The sequence below is a fragment of the Heptranchias perlo genome, chromosome 29 (genome assembly GCF_035084215.1).
Source record: "Heptranchias perlo isolate sHepPer1 chromosome 29, sHepPer1.hap1, whole genome shotgun sequence".
Taxonomy (NCBI): Eukaryota; Metazoa; Chordata; class Chondrichthyes; order Hexanchiformes; family Hexanchidae; genus Heptranchias; species Heptranchias perlo.
The window spans coordinates 18,850,185-18,870,757 of NC_090353.1; the positions used below are offsets into that span (position 1 = coordinate 18,850,185).

General features: G+C 43.6%; 2 protein-coding genes across 7 annotated transcripts in view; one reads left to right on the top strand and one right to left on the bottom strand.

Annotated features, from left to right (window-relative positions):
• Window positions 1–20,573, bottom strand: part of LOC137299471 (ran-binding protein 3-like) — a 303,210-nt gene that overhangs the window by 225,323 nt on the left and 57,314 nt on the right. The gene's annotated exons all lie outside the window — the stretch shown is intronic.
• Window positions 1–20,573, top strand: part of slc1a6 (solute carrier family 1 member 6) — a 78,170-nt gene that overhangs the window by 26,422 nt on the left and 31,175 nt on the right. For 4 of the 6 annotated variants that reach the window (XM_067968214.1, XM_067968216.1, XM_067968215.1 and 1 more), the window contains 2 exons: window positions 4,306–4,566; window positions 10,050–10,187. In XM_067968214.1, coding sequence (XP_067824315.1) covers window positions 4,350–4,566; window positions 10,050–10,187 — 355 coding nt within the window. In that variant the 5' untranslated portion in view covers window positions 4,306–4,349. Of the gene's footprint in view, window positions 1–1,332; window positions 1,410–3,983; window positions 4,117–4,305; window positions 4,567–10,049; window positions 10,188–20,573 lie in introns of those variants that run through there. The other 2 variants (XM_067968212.1, XM_067968213.1) reach the window with 2 other exon arrangements.

Here is a 20,573-nt window from a genome sequence, read left to right on the forward strand (position 1 = left end):
GAGCCAGGATGCCATCCCGAGTATTTTTACTCCCCACCCGCCCCCAACCCACCCGTTCTTGGGGGTTAAAATTTACCACCATACAAGAAACTTATGGCAAAAATAATTGAACATAGAATTAATGGGTATGTGATCACATGGAAACGGAAATGGTTGGAGGGTAAGAAGCGAAGAACAGAATAAAAGGTACTTTCTTGGAATGGGATAGTGTTTGCTCTTATTTACTATATAAATGGTTTCACCAGGCGTGAATCGGAAGCCGTGGGAATGCCGCCCAGTTAAGTTCAAAATCATTTCATCTGCCCAAAAGGCAAAAAATAAACTAACTTAAGTACCTCAATGAGGTACATTTGCTGTTTAAATATCGTCCCGCCGGCTTTAATTGCCGGCAGGACTTCTGGGTTCGGGAACGGCGTGCATACCCATATGACTCTGGGTCAAACGCAGAAGTCAGCGGTTGGAGCCGGGATTTGATCCCGCTCTGGATTTCTCCGATTTTCTTTGCTCCCACCCCCCCAGCCCGAACTTAGCTTTTAAAATTGAGCCCGTAATGTAATACATTTTAGAAGAATAGGGAAAGGAAATACACCTTAAATGTTAAGATTTTAAATGGAGTAGAGGAGCAACGAGAGCCTGGTGTGCAGATGCACGGGGCATTAAAGATGGCAGCGCAAGTAGATCAGACCATAGAAATGGCAAATGGAAACCTTGGTTTTGTTTCTAGAGGCATAAAATACAAATGCAACGAGTTAATATGGAACATGTACAAGATGTTAGTTAGATGTTGGGAGTATTGTATATAGTTTTGGGTAGGAAGGATATAAAAGCATACAAACCTATCACTGACCAAGAATGAGGGGGTTACAGCTATGAAGAGAGACTTGAGATGTTAGGGCTTTATTCACTAGAGCTGAGAAGGTTAAGGGTGACCTGATAGAGGTCTTCAAGCTTATGAAGGGTTATGTTAAGGCTATATAGTGAAAGATTGTTCCCACTGATGAGCAGCAGGTAATGAGACAACACAAATTTAAATAATTACAAAAACAATTAAAGGAGAAATTAAAGAAATGCCTTTGCACAGAAGATGGTTGTAATGTGAAATTCTCTAATCCAATCCAATCCATTGTTGAAGCAGAGACCATCAATTCTTTTAAAAGGGAATTAGATAGCTGCTCAAAAAAGAATAATGAACAGTATGGGGAATTCTATTGTCAACAAGGTCACCATTTCCTCAAGCAGCAGACTGGGAGAAAAAAAAAACTGGCACATACTTGGTGGGGCGAATGGCCTATTTCTGTGCTGTAACATTCTGTGATTCTATGATCTTCCGCAGACTGGTGAGACATTCAAAGAGTTTGCAAGCCATGTTTAACCTATGAATAGAATCTTACCTGAACAGTCATACTCTGGTATGTAAATCTCCCAAGTAGTTTGAAAGTAAATACCTGATCCATATGTGGCAAAGGCATATTCCAGCAATTAACTGACACAGCAAAGGTGTCACAAAACTGGAAAAAAAAATGTTTTCTTGTTAATGAGAATGAATCATAAACTATTCAACTGTCTAGCTAAGTAGTATGTAGCATATGACAAGGAAGTGTATGCCACAGTCATTTTTTATTCAGGTGACAAAAAGAATACGGAAAAACTATCATCTTGTTCCCATAAGGAGGCCAAAGGATTTATATAATAGACATAGATTTTGTTGCTCTCTGTGGCAAGTGTCGACAAACTGAACATGTGTAAATTTTGGATTGCACTTGGATTTGGCAAAAACTTGCACTTTTTATTTTTGTGCAAGAAATTGCCTTCATCCTGAACAATCACTGGGCATTCTTGCATTTGTGTATTTACATGACACAGTACAGCCATACGTTTTTGCAAAGAGGAACAAGAAAACTGTTTGGACAACTGGGAATGCTGTCTGAGATAATACCTTTTGCCAACACCCCACAAAGCTATACATGAAAATGTTATATTGCTGGAAAAAATGGTCATACTGATGCAGTAATGTGACTAAAGTTAACTCAACCAGGAAGCAATTCCTCACATGAAGACCATAGAGGCCATTCTTCCAATTTCTGGAGCACATCAAAAGAGCCACTATAAGGGAGGGCATTATTGGACTCAAACCTTTACTTCTGACCCTACCTACTTACCTAGCCCAGGTAAAGGGCGTGGAAACACACAGCCTAGGATGGGAGCCATGGTGGTTTACTTTACCTGGGGCCAGGAAAGGATGCTATGAATTGATTCAATGGCCCCAAAATTCTTGAGTCTGGAGGGATGCAGCTCGAAACTTAGGGTAGGTGGGCTGCAATTTGGGGAAGGACCCTTTTTTTAACATTGGCAAAATGCGCAAAAGTGGGGGTGGGTACTTCTTGTGTCCACTCCCCCCTCCACATGGACATCATCAGAAGAGGCAGGGCTGGCAGGGTGGCATCATCCATCACAATTCTCCCGGTTCCATTTCCAATGCTAAGCACCCCCGCATGTTGCAGGCACTCTGGCAGAAATGGGGCTCCAACTGCAGCAAATGCTGGTTGATTGCCATTGGGAAAGTGGCAATTTTAATTAACTTATTTTTTTAGATAATGTTTTGCATCTTTGGCTGGAATAGCTGGGCCCTCAACTTTGTAAGCAAGGCGTTGCTCTAAAATTCCTAACTGTCCCTCTGAGCCAGACACCCCAGTAACACTAGAAATGGTGTGGGTGCTCATTCCTTCCGCAAATCACTCCAACACCAGGATTTGGGATGGTTTAGGGCTGCAGAAGACTGGTGCACCACACATCCAGCAGTAGAATGGAGCCCCATGAATTTCAGAACACTTGTTAATGCAAGACAGGACATTCAACATGACAATGCAATTTGCAAAGACAACCTTGAAGTGCACAGCACTGTGCTTCTATTTTGGTCCACGCATTGAAGAGAAACCTGTTAGCACTGTGTATAAAGCTGAATTGGAAGCTGTTACCACCACTACACCAGATTTAAATATTGGTTCATAGACTGAACTCACATCCCATCATTTATGTGTGTACACAATTATATATGGCCAATTTTCCTGCATGATATATATCTATCTTTTACATCTTCAATTATAGGCTAGAAATTATTTTTGGTGATAACAGATGAATGTCTAACACAATTTTTATTTTAAATGGGTTAATGCCTCTGATAAGATAGCAGACATTGGAATATCACCAATGTTTTCAGCATTCATTCACTGTTATCACCAACAGTAATTTGTAGCCTCATATGTCAAGTATGTGTAATATATATATCTGACAAAGAATTGTTAAAACCTGTGCTGAAAGCACTTTCACCCTTTATAATTAAATCTTAAATACTTTCAAAAACTATTTTCAGACAATAGGTTAAAAAAGGTTGAACCATAATTGTCCAACATCAGGGTTGCTCATATTTTAAAATAATTGATACTTAGCAAAGTGTTTTATGTTTTTTCCTCAAGTGCTTGGTTTAGGAGCTTGTGTGCAGTGCTGTAATATTCTGAAGATCTTAAGGTGGGCGGCTAGTTTTGTGAGCTCATGCTGATGAATTTGTGCTTTTTCTCCGGTTACCTCCGGTTTACAGTTAAACACGGATGATAAATATGAGCCATGAATGAACACTTCGGTATATTTTGATTCAATCATTTCACCGATAGTTTTTGCCTTGGCGGTAAATCTCGATCCATACTTTTCACAGTATCAACAGGTTTCTTATTCGGTGCAAAGCGAGATTCATTTGACAAAGTGATTGAAATCCAGACTGCATGATTTTACTTCTAAGGAAAGCTGCATAGAACGCGTTTAACCCGTTGCCCTCACTATAAACAACTTTTCATTCAGAGTTTAGGGAGAAAAATAGGTTCAAGAAGGCGGCTCACCACCACCTTCTCAAGGGCAATTAGGGATGGGCAATAAATGCTGGCCTTGCCAGCGACGCCCACATCCCATGAACGAAAGCTTGGAAAAAATGATAGATTATTTACTTAAGGAAGTGAAATCAAGACTTACAAGATGTAATATTAAAGAGGGACTTCACATAGGAACAGATATACAGTACATTGCTTCATACTGAAACACCAACAAACTCTACCATGTGTAGTTTTTGTAAGTAACAGGAAGATAAAAGATTCCATTCAAGTTGGTTGCAACTTGATCTCAAAGACCTTACTAATGATTCTGTAATGGCGGTGTGTTGAAACCCACCTCTTCCTGTGCATGTTAAATTTCACTCATGTTACTGTGTCTGGTAAACTTGATTCCACTCGTTTTTCCTCTCTTTTGTTCTCTCCGAAGTTTCCCACGGGTCATACTTATTGGACCAGGTACTGGAGTTGATCATGAGTGAACGGCAGACCAACGTTAACAGTCTTTTCCTGAACGAGGACTCAGGCAAGCGGACGACTGCAGATAGTCGAGTCCAGCGGTTCCAAAAGGCGCTGCGAAAGCGAGCTGTTCGAGCTAAGAAAACCATGTGCAGCATCAGTCGGCAAAGCGTGCAGAGCTTTCTAAAGAAAAATGCATTTGTCCTATTAACTATATTTGCGGTCATACTGGGTAAGAAATTCAGATACATAAGAACCAGGTTATGTGACTATTGTGAATAGAAACTTGTGGATACAAATTGCTTGAACATTCGGACTGAAAACTTAAGACTGCGATTCTTGATGTATGGGAATAATTCATTTTAGGTAACCAAATAGAAACATTTCGGTCAAATGTTTGTATGTGTTTACTGTGACCATTGTTTAAAAAAATTACTAGGTGATTAATAAATATGAAATATAGCCAGCAGTCCAAGTCAAATTCCATATAACACATCAGGCATAACAGCAGCGGATTGGTTTTCCACAACTTCTGTGATCAATAGATTAGTTCCACATTTCTCAGCCCAGCCCACCAGTTACATTCCACGAATATGTTCATGATCCTAGCGGCAAAGGAATGTTAAAATATTGCATGGAATTATTCTTATAACCTTCAACTCCATTTTAAAACATTTCTTTTGTTGGGAATTTTTGCACTAGCAAGGTGAAGAGTGGAATACAAATCTCTTTTCCAATGAAAATAAGCTCAACTTCCTTAACCTAAGCTTGTAACTTAAATTTCTGATACTTGAGATTACTTTCTTTGTTCAACTCTGTAGCATCTGAAGGACAGTGATATCCCTCTTCTAATTTAAGTGACCAGAACTGCACACAGCACTCCAGATGGGGACTTCTGATGCTTTATGCAGCCAAATACAAACTCTTTGATTTGTACTCCATCTTTCTGTTAATGTAATCCATTGTTTTAGAGTAGCTAAGTATTTTGTTGCCAATTTCATAGATTTCTCCTTTTCTGATTAACATGCTATACCATCTTCCCACTTAACACATATTCCTTTTTGGTTCCTTGCTCCTATACTAATAATTTTAGACTTGTAGAGTGAACTACAACTGCCATGTATTGGTAAAGTTACCTAAAACAGGTGGGGGTCCTCCTGATCCCCTGCCATAATCTCGCTGGTCAGGAGAGGGGGCCAGGGGTCAGGAGTGGAGGTCTGGAGGGTAGAATCGGGATCGTTGACTTCAATGGAAATAAAAATCGGGAGAGATGTAAAGCGGACTGCCAATTTGCTATCACCCATTTTACACTATCGCACAAAGTCAAAGTTAACCCCCAAGTGCGTATATCTACCATGTTTTGCTTCTCTCACCGCGACTGCCTGTCCCTCCCCTCCACAGTACTACCAGGCTCCTGTTAGCTTTTTTCATTAAAATTCATATGTTTTCCAACCACTTCTTACTCTCATCATTACTCCTACCTTGTCTAATTTGAACTACTTGTTCAACTGTTGTATCCTCCCCTTGCTCGGCTATCACTCATTTCACCCTGAACCCCACCCCCCCCCCCTCCCCATCCATTCCCCCCACTCCCTGAGTGCATGGTGAGAGGTCAGAGGCCTCCTCACCTTCAACCAGTTTCCCTGCTCCCCTTCCTTTCCTACCCTCCTTCCCTCAAAAAAGCTTTGTTTGTTTTCCTAACGTAGTAAAACATCCCAAGGCACTTCACAGGACTGTTATCAAACAAAACTTGACACCAAGCCACATAAGGAGATATTGGGACACATGACCAAAGGCTTAGTCAAAGAGGAAGGTTTAAGGAACTTCTTAAAGGAGGAGAGAGAGGCGGAGAGGTTTAGGGAGGAAACCCAAGAGACCATAATTCTAAAGTTTATAGAATGCAAATCAAATGTTACAAAAGGTGTGTCACCAGATCACTATCATCTTCTTCTCTCGCTCTCTCTCTCACATACACACAGCTTTTTTAAAACACATTCAATATAAATTATACCTCAATGAAGCTTTTGAAATTTAGCCTATTAAGCAGAAATTGCTAGAAGCTAACAAAAAATATTCCATTATTACAGCTGACTGAAAGGTATTGATACATCATGGGAAATTAGATTGTACTCAGACTTTGGACCTAAAAAGGATCGATCAGAGTACTTTCTAAATGGTGAAAAGCTGGAAACAGTGGCGGTCCAAAAAGACTTAGGGGTCCATGTACATAGATCATTAAAATGTCATAGACAGGTACTGATAATAATCTAAAAGGTTGATGGAATGCTGGCCTTTATATCTAAAGGACTAGAATACAAGGGGGTAGAAGTTATGCCACAGCTATACAAAGCCCTGATTAGACCACACATATGGAGTACTGTGTTCATTTCTGGGCGCCGCACCTTAGGAAGGGTATATTGGCTTTGGAGGGAGTGCAGCATAGATTTACTAGAATGATATCTGGACACCAAGAGTTAAATTACGAGGTGGGATTACACAAACTAGGGTTGTATTTCCTGGAATTTAAAAGATTAAGGGGTGATTTGATCAAAGTTTTCAAGATATTAAGGGGAACTGATGGGGTAGATAGAGAGAAACTATTTCTGCTGATTGGGGAGTCTAAGTCTAGGGGACATAGCCTAAAAATTAGAGCCAGGGACTTTCAGGAGTGAAGTTAGGAAACACTTCTACACGCAAAGGGTGGTAGAAGTTTGGAACTCTCTTCCACAAATGGCAGTTGATGCTAGCTCAATTGTTAATTTTAAATCTGAGATTGATAGATTTTTGTTAACCAAAGGTATTAAGGGACATGAGGCTAAGTCGGGTATATGGGGTTTGGTCACAGATCAGCCATAATCTCATTGAGTGGCAGAACAGGCACGCAGGGCTAAATGCCTACTCCTATTCCTATGACTGCACAATCTAAATTCAGCACACAGAGTTACAGCTCTGGACAATCAAATCAAATCCAAGCCCAGGGTTTTACAAAAGGCTGAGGCCTTCAACAAAAACTGTAATAATGGCATTAAAAAAGAGCAAAAGACTCTTGAATGGACGAATGGAAATCTGTTACTGTGAAGTATGTAATTTTTTGATTTTTTTTTTGTTTTGTTTAAACCCTTTGTTTGAATATTAAAAATTTTGGTTCCTGAGAAAAAGATAGCGGACAAAAATATTCAGAAAGCATTTCTCTGAAAATCCTGAAGGATCCGTGCCCTTTCTGGGGGAACCAGTCTGCCCCTTCCCAGGAACAGAGCATATGTTGCCTGAGTTTCCCCAAATATGTGATGAACGAGCTGTATGACCTGCTTTATGATGACCTGTAGCCATGAATGTTAAAAGCTGGATAGCCCCATGGTGAAGAATATAATACTAGAACCTGGTCTTCAGTTGCTTCCAAGCCTTTATTCACAGCGCTCCACATTACATACCTTCCTATAAAAGGATACAAGAGCCTCCCAACCACCTGAATACAATTACCACTAATTGATATAAATCACAGATACAATTAACATGGAATTCAGAGTCACAGTGGCCCTCAATTTCTTTGCATCTGGTGCTCTGTAAGCTGCAGTGGATGATCTGAGCAGCATAAGCCAGTTTGTGGCTTCTTGGTGGATAACTCAGGTTACAAATGCCATTTTTAAGAGGGTGAAGCAGTACATACGCTTCTCCTAATCCCCTCCACAGCAGCAGGCTAGCACCATTGAATTTTTGCATGGTAAGCTTCCCAGAATTCAGGCAATAGTGAATGGAACTCTTGTGCCCCTTAGAGCTCTTCTAGGAATATGTCCCTTACGTGAATAGCAAGGGGTTCTTTCCATCAATGTCCAAATAATTTACAGTCATTGCCGTTGAATCATGTGAATTTGAGATATCCTGAGACAGTGCATGATTCATTCACACTTCCAGGTGTTTTTGAGGATCCCTTTGCTGTGAAAGCCTGGCTTTTGGGGGATCAAGAATATACGCTGGTATCCTAATACATTGCTATAGTGATGCTCATTCAACAACCAGGATCTTAATTGAGCGCACAATAGGAATCTTAAAACAGGGAATTCACTGTCCACTGTTCGGGATGCACTGCTGTACTCTCCAGCCAAGGTCTAGCCATATCATTGTTGTCTGCTACCGTCTCCATAATTTAGCCATGGGGAGTGAAATCCAACTGAAGGAACAGCAAGAAAAAACCCCTGATGAGGAGCTGAGAGAGGAGGAACAAGAATCAGAATCCGACACAAAGGTGGAACCAGGAGTCTTGAGAACTGCAAGAGACATCTGGCCTTGATTCAAGACACCTTTTTCTGAGATGCAAATGCTTCCCCAACTAGTCCCCTGCAATCCTCCCTGCCCCTGACCAAACCACTATTTCATCCTTCTCTGAATAAAAATCCTTTCAGTCAAATTATAAAATATTGCATCCAGCTTTCAACAAAGTAAACATCCTTACAATTAAACCATCACCCTCCTCCAAACCCCACAGCATCAGTTTTTGGACACACACTTTTGTTTTCCGTTTCTTCACATTCAAAATGCATTGAACTCACAATGAAACATTACCTACTCTTCTTCATGTAAAGGAATTTGTGTGTGTGTGTGTGTGGTGTGTGTACCTAATTTCTCCATGGTGCTGCCATTTCACCAACACCCTCAAAAGCAGACTGCAGGGGAGACATCACTCCTGCTTGGGGTGCTACTGCCATTGCTTCCATGGTACAGCAGTAGGCACACACATTGACGAGGGACATTCCATTTAACCAAATAAAAAACACAGGGATGTTCCATTTAACCAATTGAGAAAAGCACAGAAGTGAAAATCAAAGCTTTTGGCTCACCGGGATTAATTTCACATTCTCCAATACTGATCAACTGTTGACACTTCAAAAGAAAATTTAATGCACCATAAAATGCACGAATATTGCTATTTCTTTTATGGTGCTTCCATTGTGCTTCTCCCTTTAAGGTTCCTGCTACCTTTAAGACTCCAGAAGTGCTCAGACTTCCCCTTCCCTTCATGGCTGGGCCCAATAGTGTGCCCCCGTGTGCACATGTGCCTGGTGTATTGAAATTAGGCCTGACAGGAAATTCAAGTACTTAAATTGCAGTCCTCATGCAATGTACTTCGAGCATGCTACACCCAAATTGCCCCAGGCAGCGCCAGGAGAGAAAAATCCGCCCGAGTGAGTCATTTTCTGTGTGAACAGATATGGGGAATAATATAGATAGTGATGTAGGTCATGTCATCATCTGCAGTACCATTATAATAGAATCTGGAATATTTTAAATATCTTCTGGGACATTGTGGAGAGCACCTCACAGCTGTGACTGATAAATTTGGTGCCACATGTAAATTGAGTTATGATTCATCTTTCACTGTAAATGTGTTGAAGCTAGTGTTTTGAGGACTGCACCAAGGAATGGTAACTAATGATAACAAGCTGACATTCCTCATATCTGTCTCTCCATTCACTTCTCTCCTCCTCCATTCTCTCTGCCCCACTCTGCTTTCCCCATTGCTCCTGTTTGTGCTCTGGTTTTATTCTGATACTGGAGAAAAGGGGGATTTTTAGCCTTGCACACTCATCTTTTTGCCGGTATTTGTTGAATACAAGTTTATTAATTATGACAAAGTCACCGAGTATAGAGCCTTTGACATAACTTTGTTTAAAGCTAATGTATTAGACTGAAACTCAGGTTACTTTTACTTCTTGACAGGTATAATCTTGGGTTTTACCCTCCGCCCCTACAAGATGTCCTATCGAGAGATTAAGTATTTCTCGTTCCCAGGTGAGCTGCTGATGCGGATGCTGCAGATGCTGGTATTGCCACTCATTGTTTCCAGTCTAGTTTCAGGTAAGAGGACAAAAACAATTAATGGTTTCAATTATAAAGAATGTCCAGACCATTTCATATAATTTACAAAGGATTTATGGAGATTATAGGGAGGTATAGTAATGATTCGACAGGGAGGAAGGTTTTTTTCTGGAAGATATGTTCCAGAAGGTAATCAACCATACAGATGGAGAGGAATGGTAAAGCAAAGGGGAGGCAGTTAGTGACCAAACCACATGAGACAGCAGGAACCCCTACAGGAAAATCTTGAAGTCTGGACGTGTAAAATAGCTATAGGGTTCTTGCCATCTATGATAAGGACAAGGATGGAGGCAGTGGGGATGATGCAGTAATTAAGAGCAACACCATAGCACCACAAAGTAAGGGATTACCCATGGAGAAATGAGGGACATTATCCCTGAGAACGGGAATGTATTAGTAGAAGGAGATTCCATAACTAGGGTAATGGACAGCCTGATTTGCTGCTACTGCTGGGAATCCCAAGTGGACAATTGCTTTCAGGTGTCAAAGTAATGAACACAATGGAGCAAGTGGATAAAGCTACAGAAAGGGAGGAAAAAACAGTCTGAGGTTATGGTCAATTAGGAACCAATGACACAAGAAAGAGCAAAATGAAAGTCTTGTAGAAACAGTTTGAAGAATTAGGTTTTAGACTAGACTGTAAGACCTTGAGAGTAGTAATTTTAGGATTGCTCCTGGTGCCACACGTTGGAACAGATTATAGATTAGATACATCATTGGATGACTAGGAAGATAATGTAGAAATAAAGGGTTCAGATTCCTAGGACATTGGGACAAGTTGGGGCAGAGAAAGATGTTCATATGAGATGATTTTCAAATAAATTGGACTGGTACCAAAAGATCAATAAGACAATGGGGGAGAATTTAAACTTGTGAGCTGGGATAGAGCCATTCTCTGTTGTTACTTTTTTGAAGCAGTCTGTGGGTGTGGGGATTGTCAGGGTCAGGTGGACTTCCAGGAAAGGGCTCCAGATTGCTTGGTAGATCCACAGCTCCAGGTGAAATCCCATGCATTACACTGGCCGCATCGTCCTGGACTGACCCTCTCACAATCTGCTACAGATGCTAGTTGGGAGAGTCTACTTTCATAACTATTTGTGTTCTTCTCCTCTCTGGTGACCTAGCACTTATTTCTGGATGCCCTTAGGGCATTCTGTGTTTTCTGATCTGTAGACAAACATTGAGCAAAGATTGGAAATGTGCTTTTGGGTGTATATTGAGGAGGATGTACAGTTTGGGCGGGGGTTGGCATGGCGGTGGGGGGGGGTGGTGATGTGGTCAGCTTACGTCAGAGATATTGGAAGGTTAGCTGGATTCTGTTTAATAGTGATCTAGATTGTGTTTAGTCAGGTGCAATTTATCTTCCAGCTGTTGGAGTTGGCCTACCCTGCTGATGCTTTTATTATCCCAGGTTCAAAATCTCCCTGTAGTGAGTCAATCTGGGAGTTCTTGGTTATGCAGACTGAAGAGAGGTCCCATGCAATTTTCAGAGAAACACATGTTTCTTTCCAGGCTCATATGTTGCAGCCATCAACATTTTATGTAGATGTCAGTGTTTTGAACCCAGTGTCTGCTTGCTCTGTTTGCCAGTTGAAGTCAGATTCAAATTTGCCGCACTCAGCTGAGGTTGCCCCAAAAAACACCGTAGTTCACTTCTTCTCAGGTGTGCTACAAGTCTCCATGATTCCCAAGCTTGGTGGGACAGATTATTAATCATTGGTGGAAAGGGAGTTGTAGGAATATGACATGTGCACTTCCTCTCTGCTTTTCTCTTCTTTGCAGCAGCAGTTCACGGGTACGGTAGCATAGTGGTTATGTTACTGGGTTAGTAATCCAGAGGCCTGGACTAAAATCCAGAGTCATGAGTTCAAATCCCGCCACGGCAGCTGGCGAATTTAAATTCAATTAATAAAATCTGGAATTAAAATACTAGTATCAGTAATGATGGCCATGAAACTACCGGATTGTCGTAAAAACCCATCTGGTTCACTAATGTCCTTTAGGGAAGGAAGCCTGCCGCCCTTACCCGGTCTGGCCTATATGTGACTCCAGACCCACAGCAATGTGGTTGATTCTTAATTGCCCTCTGAAATGGCCTAGCAAGCCACTCAGTTGTAAAATCTTGCTAAAAAAAGTCATAATAAGAATAAAACCGGACGGACCACCCGGCATCGGACCACTAGGCACCGGACACGACAACGGCAAAACACCAAGCCCAGTCGACCCTGCAAGGTCCTCCTTACTAACATCTGGGGACTTGTGCCAAAATTGGGAGAGCTGTCCCACAGACTAGTCAAGCAACAGCCTGACATAGCCATACTCACAGAATCATATCTTTCAGCCAACGTCCCAGACTCTTCCATCACCATCCCTGGGTATGTCCTGTCCCACCGGCACGACAGACCCACCAGAGGTGGCGGTACAGTGATATACAGTCAGGAGGGAGTGGCCCTGGGAGTCCTCAACATTGACTCTGGACCCCATGAAATCTCATGGCATCAGGTCAAACATGGGCAAGGAAACCTCCTGCTGATTACCACCTACCGTCCTCCCTCAGCTGATGAATCAGTCCTCCTCCATGTTGAACACCACTTGGAGGAAGCACTGAGGGTAGCAAGGGCACAAAATGTACTCTGGGTGGGGGACTTCAATGTCCATCACCAAGAGTGGCTCGGTAGCACCACTACTGACCGAGCTGGCCGAGTCCTGAAGGACATAGCTGCTAGACTGGGCCTGCGGCAGGTGGTGAGCGAACCAACACGAGGGAAAAACTTACTTGACCTCGTCCTCACCAATCTACCTGTCGCAAATGCATCTGTCCATGACAGTATTGGTAGGAGTGACCACCGCACAGTCCTCGTGGAGATGAAGTCCCGTCTTCGCACTGAGGACACCATCCAACGTGTCGTGTGGCACTACCACCGTGCTAAATGGGATAGATTCAGAACAGATCTAGCAGCTCAAAACTGGGCATCCATGAGGCGCTGTGGGCCATCAGCAGCAGCAGAATTGTATTCCAGCACAATCTGTAACCTCATGGCCCGGCATATTCCTCACTCTACCATTACCAACAAGCCAGGGGATCAACCCTGGTTCAATGAGGAGTGTAGAAGAGCATGCCAGGAGCAGCACCAGGCGTACCTAAAAATGAGGTGCCAACCTGGTGAAGCTACAACTCAGGACTACATGCATGCTAAACAGCGGAAGCAACATGCTATAGACAGAGCTAAGCGATTCCACAACCAACGGATCAGATCAAAGCTCTGCAGTCCTGCCACATCCAGTCGTGAATGGTGGTGGACAATTAAACAACTAACGGGAGGAGGAGGCTCTGCAAACATCCCCATTCTCAACGATGGCGGAGTCCAGCACGTGAGTGCAAAAGACAAGGCTGAAGCGTTTGCAACCATCTTCAGCCAGAAGTGCCGAGTGGATAATCCATCTCAGCCTCCTCCCGATATCCCCACCATCACGGAAGCCAGTCTTTGGCCAATTCAATTCACTCCACGTGATATCAAGAAACGGCTGAGTGCACTGGATACAGCAAAGGCTATGGGCCCCGACAACATCCCAGCTGTAGTGCTGAAGACTTGTGCTCCAGAACTAGCTGCGCCTCTAGCCAAGCTGTTCCAGTACAGCTACAACACTGGCATCCACCCGACAATGTGGAAAATTGCCCAGGTATGTCCTGTCCACAAAAAGCAGGACAAATCCAATCCGGCCAATTACCGCCCCATCAGTCTACTCTCAATCATCAGCAAAGTGATGGAAGGTGTCGTCGACAGTGCTATCAAGCGGCACTTACTCACCAATAACCTGCTCACCGATGCTCAGTTTGGGTTCCGCCAGGACCACTCGGCTCCAGACCTCATTACAGCCTTGGTCCAAACATGGACAAAAGAGCTGAATTCCAGAGGTGACGTGAGAGTGACTGCCCTTGACATCAAGGCAGCATTTGACCGAGTGTGGCACCAAGGAGCCCTAGTAAAATTGAAGTCAATGGGAATCAGGGGGAAAACTCTCCAGTGGCTGGAGTCATACCTAGCACAAAGGAAGATGGTATTGGTTGTTGGAGGCCAATCATCTCAGCCCCAGGGCATTGCTGCAGGAGTTCCTCAGGGCAGTGTCCTAGGCCCAACCATCTTCAGCTGCTTCATCAATGACCTTCCCTCCATCATAAGGTCAGAAATGGGGATGTTCGCTGATGACTGCACAGTGTTCAGTTCCATTCGCAACCCCTCAGATAATGAAGCAGTCCGAGCCCGCATGCAGCAAGACCTGGACAACATCCAGGCTTGGGCTGATAAGTGGCAAGTAACATTCGCGCCAGATAAGTGCCAGGCAATGACCATCTCCAACAAGAGAGAGTCTAACCACCTCCCCTTGACATTCAACGGCATTACCATCGCCGAATCCCCCACCATCAACATCCTGGGGGTCACCATTGACCAGAAACTGAACTGGACCAGCCATATAAATACTGTGGCTACGAAAGCAGGTCAGAGGCTGGGTATTCTGCGGCGAGTGACTCACCTCCTGACTCCCCAAAGTCTTTCCACCATCTACAAGGCACAAGTCAGGAGTGTGATGGAATACTCTCCACTTGCCTGGATGAGTGCAGCTCCAACAACACTCAAAAAGCTCGACACCATCCAAGATAAAGCAGCCCGCTTGATTGGCACCCCATCCACCACCCTAAACATTCACTCCCTTCACCACCGGCGCACTGTGGCTGCAGTGTGCACCATCCACAGGATGCACTGCAGCAACTCGCCAAGGCTTCTTCGACAGCACCTCCCAAACCCGCGACCTCTACCAACTAGAAGGACAAGGGCAGCAGGCGCATGGGAACAACACCACCTGCACGTTCCCCTCCAAGTCACACACCATCCCGACTTGGAAATATATCGCCGTTCCTTCATTGTCGCTGGGTCAAAATCCTGGAACTCCCTTCCTAACAGCACTGTGGGAGAACCGTCACCACACGGACTGCAGCGGTTCAAGAAGGTGGTTCGCCACCACCTTCTCGAGGGCAATTAGGGATGGGCAATAAATGCCGGCCTTGCCAGCGACGCCCACATCCCGTGAACGAATAAAAAAAAAAGTTCAATAACAGGAGAGAAAACTCTTCGTTCCTTCCCTTTCTTCACCCCTCTTCCCCGGGGTCAGAGCAAACACACAGACATCACTAGTTATGTGTGATGCTTGGGAGCAGCGAACAGAAGCTCCCAGTTTTCTTTTACTGCCTTACCTTAGGTGTCAGCTTGGCTCAGTAGTGGCATTCTCACCTCTGAATCAAAAGGTTATGAGTTCAAGTCCCACTCCATGGACTGGAACACATAATCGAGACTGACATTTCAGTGCAGCACTGAGGGAGTCAAAGGTTCTGTCTTTCGGGATGTAATATTAAACCAAGGTCTGTCTGTTCATGTGGACGTAAAAGATCCCATGCACTATTCAAAGAAGAGCAGGGTAGTTCTCCCAGTGTCATGTTCAGCATTTACCCCTCAACTAACACCGACAAACAAATTAATTGCTCATTTAGCTTATTGATGTTTAAGGACCATGCTGTGCACAATTTGGCTGCTGCATTTGCTTGCACAACACTGACTACACTTCAAAATAGTTAATTGGCTGTGAATTGCTTTGGGACGTCCTGAGGGCATGAAAGGCACTAGTTAAATGCAAGTTCTATTCTTTTCTTACCAATGCAAACTTACAAACAAAAAAGCAGTCATATACCTCACTGTTTTCCTTTTCTGCTTCCAAACAGTGATCTTGTAGGAAAGAATAAAAAGCTTTTCTACATCTTTTCTCGCCACAATAGTATCAAGCAGAGGTTTTGCATTCCTTCTTTGCTTATATACTTTATGACAGTGTTGTCCAATATAGTGGTTACTGGCCATGTGTGGTTAATTGGGAATCCAGATGTGGCTAAATACATTTTTGATAAATAAAAAATGAGTAATAGACACCATTGTTGGGCATGTGATCTCTACTCATTCACATGGCGTATGAATATGTACTTTAACCACTTTGTGCGTTTGTTGGTAAAATAGTAAGATGAAAAGCAGAGTGTGAGAGTGTTTTTTGATCGTAGTGTGTGCTTTATTTGCTTGGTTACTGCTTATTGGTTCTATCCTAAAATGGCATGTGACATGGTTAAAAACGCCAGATTCCAATGCTATAGAAGCACCAGCAACATTGTATGGAGAGAGGCGTTGTCATCGTGGTCAGCTCACTCCAGGCCAGCAGAACAAAGCAAGCCCAACCAATAATGAGCAGCTCCAACAGGGCACGCCATGGCAAAGGGCAAGCAGCATCCAATTGCTCACAACTACTGGACAAATAAAATGTGCTGTGCCTGATAAATTCATGCCAGAATTCTAAACTTTGGTGACAGAGACAGCCTGCAAAGTTTTGCACTGAATGATGGTAGATATTTGTTAAGTACACGTACTTGTGAAGTACATTTACCTGTATTGTGTTTAATGCATTTTCTACTAAAATTAGTGTATCTGGCTAAAACGGTGTCTCCGCAGCCATGCCTCTGGCTAGTCAGCGATTTCAATTGGACAACACTGCTTTAGGAAGTGTCAATGTTTCATATCAGTTTTACAATGTAATTTATGCACACTCTGCTAACAATCAATATCTGACAAAGTATCGATTTAAGCAGTCAGTCTGAAGCAGATTGCTGCAGACTGCAGGATGAGTTCTGTTATTAAAAGATTCTGTAACTGTTACAATTCTGTCTTTCTCCCAACACTCTTAACTCAAAAGGGCTATTTCAATAAGCAAATCCATATCTTCTTTGAACCAAAACTTGCAATTCTATGCTTGGTGAAGGTATTGGGATGCCACTGGACTAACAATTATTCTTTTACCATGGTACTTTGTGCCAAGGACTACATGGGCCGCCTGCCATATTCTCCTGATCTCTTTGAAATGCAGTAAATATCACATTCCTCAGGCTAAAACTAATAGACGTATTTACAAATGAAATAATTACATAGCAAGTAACTAGTTGTGCAATGCTTGATTTACATAATATTAAACTGTTCCAAAATATCAAACTGCCTGCAATTTTTATAGTTGTTCCAGATTCCTTTACCTAAATCTCAGAGGAAAACATTACTCTGTGGTGCCCTGAGAGGCCACCTTCACTAGAATAAGCCGTGCAGTGCAGAGAACGAGAGATCCTAGAGAAACTGCACGTGGGTGAAATTGGACCACGTAGCGCCTGTTTTTTAGGCACTGCACAGACACCTAAATCCCAAAAAGGTGGTCTGAGATGCACGCGCACACTTCTGATAGGAAGTGTGCAGGACGCCATCTTGGTAAAGGTGTTTGCGTGCGCAACTAACGACCGCCGGCAGCATGCTGACGCGGATCAGTGTGCAATGCTGATTTGAAGGCAACGCTGGTATTTTGGAACTCCACACTTCAGCCAACGCCCAGTTATAACCTCGCACAACTGAACAGGACTTAAAGGGCATGAAGGACCCAGCCCCACCACCACGAGCGCTGTTTAAAGGGCTCATGAAGTACTTACAGGTTAGTTGCTAGATTAATTCGCCTGGCTGCTGGTGCAATTGTACGTGTTTTTGGAGGTTTCCTCTACTTGGATAAAGTTTCAGTACTCTACAGGGAGAGTGCTCTGGCTGGTTTTGCTGTTCTCTTTGCGTCATTTAAAATATTGTGCTGATAAATTTGCTTCTAGAAATGGGTGGCCTGGTAGGGCTTCCTCTGGGAATTGAACACGACTGGGAGAATGAAGAGGGGCCACACAGAACACGACAAGCAGCAGGAGGCAATATCCACGGAGGGGCTTCAGGGACCAATTCTCTTACCTCAACTTCAGCAATGACCAATGCATCAGACGTCTTTAGTTCACTAACGAGGTCATGACTGAAATTTTTCAACTGCTTCAGCCACAACTGCAGCTTCAAAGCAGAGCAAGGACAGCATTGCCTGTGGCTGTCTAGGTGACCGTGGCTCTTGATTTTTATGGCTCTGGTTCCTTTCAGGCTGCTGCTGAAGATATAAGCAACATTTCACTGTTTACAGAGCACTGCTGTATAAGGGAGGTCACTGAGGCTCTCTATACAATAAGAAACACATTCATCTCATTCCCTCTTGCCAGAGACAAACAAGAGGAACGAGCAAGAAGTTGTGCTCGCATTGCAGGCTTCCCCATTTGCAGGGTGCCATTGACTGCATGCGCATTGCCTTGTGTGCTCTTTATCTGAACTCGGGCATTGTCATGAATAGAAAGAGAGTCCACTCCCTCAGTGTGAAGCTGGTGTGCGATCACAGGCAGCACATCATGCAGGTCAATGCCCGCTATCCTGGCAGCATTCATGATTCATTCATTCTGCGGCAGTCCTCTGTTCCACCTGTAATTCAACTAGCAAGTCAAAGGCTGGCTACCGGGTGACAAGGATTATCCCCTCATGACATCGCTCATGACTCCGGTCAGGAACCCACGCGCACATGCACAGCAGGCCTACAATGAGAGCCATTCTGCCACAAGGAACATCATTGAGCACACCATAGGTATCCTTAAGCAATGCTTCCGGAGCATGGACCGCTCTGGAGGAGCCCTGCAGTGCTCAGCTAAGTGGGTATCAAGATTTGTCGCAGAATGCTGCATGCTGCACAACCTGGCCATTATGAGGGAACAGGCCTTGTCACCGCCTGTCAAGTGAGAACCTGAGTAGGAGGAGGAAGAGGCGGAGGAGGAAGTAGAGGAAATAGCCTTAAATACTTTCAATTTATCTTCTGTTATCACATTTATAAGTATGGTTTCCCAATTAATTTCCCTTAAAATGTCTTCTAAAGTCTTGCACCTGCATATTATTATTTCTAGTGTTAGCTTTCTCAACATTATCAAATTTAACTACAATGAGAAGGCGTTAGAGAGGGTGCAGAAAAGACTTACTAGAATGGTTCCAGGGATGAGGGACTTCAGTTATGTGGATAGACTGGAGAAGCTGGGGTTGTTCTCATTAGAGCAGAGACGGTTGGGAGGAGATTTGATAGAGGTATTCAAAATCACGAGGGGTCCAGACAGAGTAGATAGAGAGAAGCTGTTCCCATCGGCAGAAGGGTCGAGAACCAGAGGACACAGATTTAAGGTAATTGGCAAAAGAACCAAAGGTGACATGAGGAAAAGCTTTTTTATGCAGCGAGCGGTTATGATCTGGAATTCACTGCCTGAAAGGGTGGTGGAGGCGGATTCAATTGTGGCTTTCAAAAGGGAATTGGATATGTACTTGAAGGAAAATAATTTGCAGGGCTACGGGGAAAGGGCGTCATGGGCTTGACAGGTTGAATGGCCTCCTATTGTGTTGTAACCATTCTATAATTCTTTGATCACTGGATCCCAAGTGCTTACCAATTTCCAGGCTGTTAACCAGCTCTGGTCGATTGCTAAATAGTAAATCCATTAGAATCTCTGCTCTTATGACCTGCTTCACTTGAATCAAGAAGTATACCTTGATCATTTCTCTGAAATTGCTAATGCTATTGCTTCTTCTTGTCAGTTGCACTGGTCTGTCCATTTAATCTGCAGCAAGTTGCACATCATGATTCTCTGCAGCTTTCTTTGCCTATCCAAGCAGTTCTTTATCTATCTATACACTTTGTGTTGTTGGTCCACAGCAGTCACCAATTACTATTCTGTTACCCTTATCATCACTACTGCTTCAACTATATTCCCTTCCTCTACTATATCCCCCCTTTCAAAAGTTGTTACATAATTCCCAATCAATTATGCCATCTCTCCATCTTTCCTGATAGGTTTATCCAGGTGAAATGTTCTAGTCTAGATATCTGTTGGTGCCGGGCCCATTTTACAGGCATAAAATGGGCGCCATAGTGAGCAATATGGCGGGCATTGTGCCCACGCACGTTTCACGCCGCCTGCCGTAATGGTAAAGGCTCCTATATAGGCATCCAAGGAACGTGTCTAAAACAGGCATTAGGCCCTTTGCATATGCAAATAGGGGGCCTAACATCTGTTTCAGGCCCCCTTTACAAGACCGCAGCTTGGTGTGGTCAGTATTCTCAGGTGCTTGCCAGCCAAGCCAGTGGTTCTTAAAGGGACTGGTGGAGACTGCCTCCCAAAAGGTAAGTTTTTATTTTCTTTACTTACCTTATAATGCGCTCCTGCTCCTCCCTTCTTTACGTTAAATTCACCGGCTGCTGCTGACCAGCACTCGCCCAGCCCTCCCGATTGCTTCTACCCCTCCCCTGGACTCGGCTTACCACCTCGGTCACTTCTGAGCTGGCCGATCTTCATTTTTCCCGGGACCGTCGAGCTGCTTCTGAAGCTGTGACTGGTGCCCGCAGCTCAGTGGT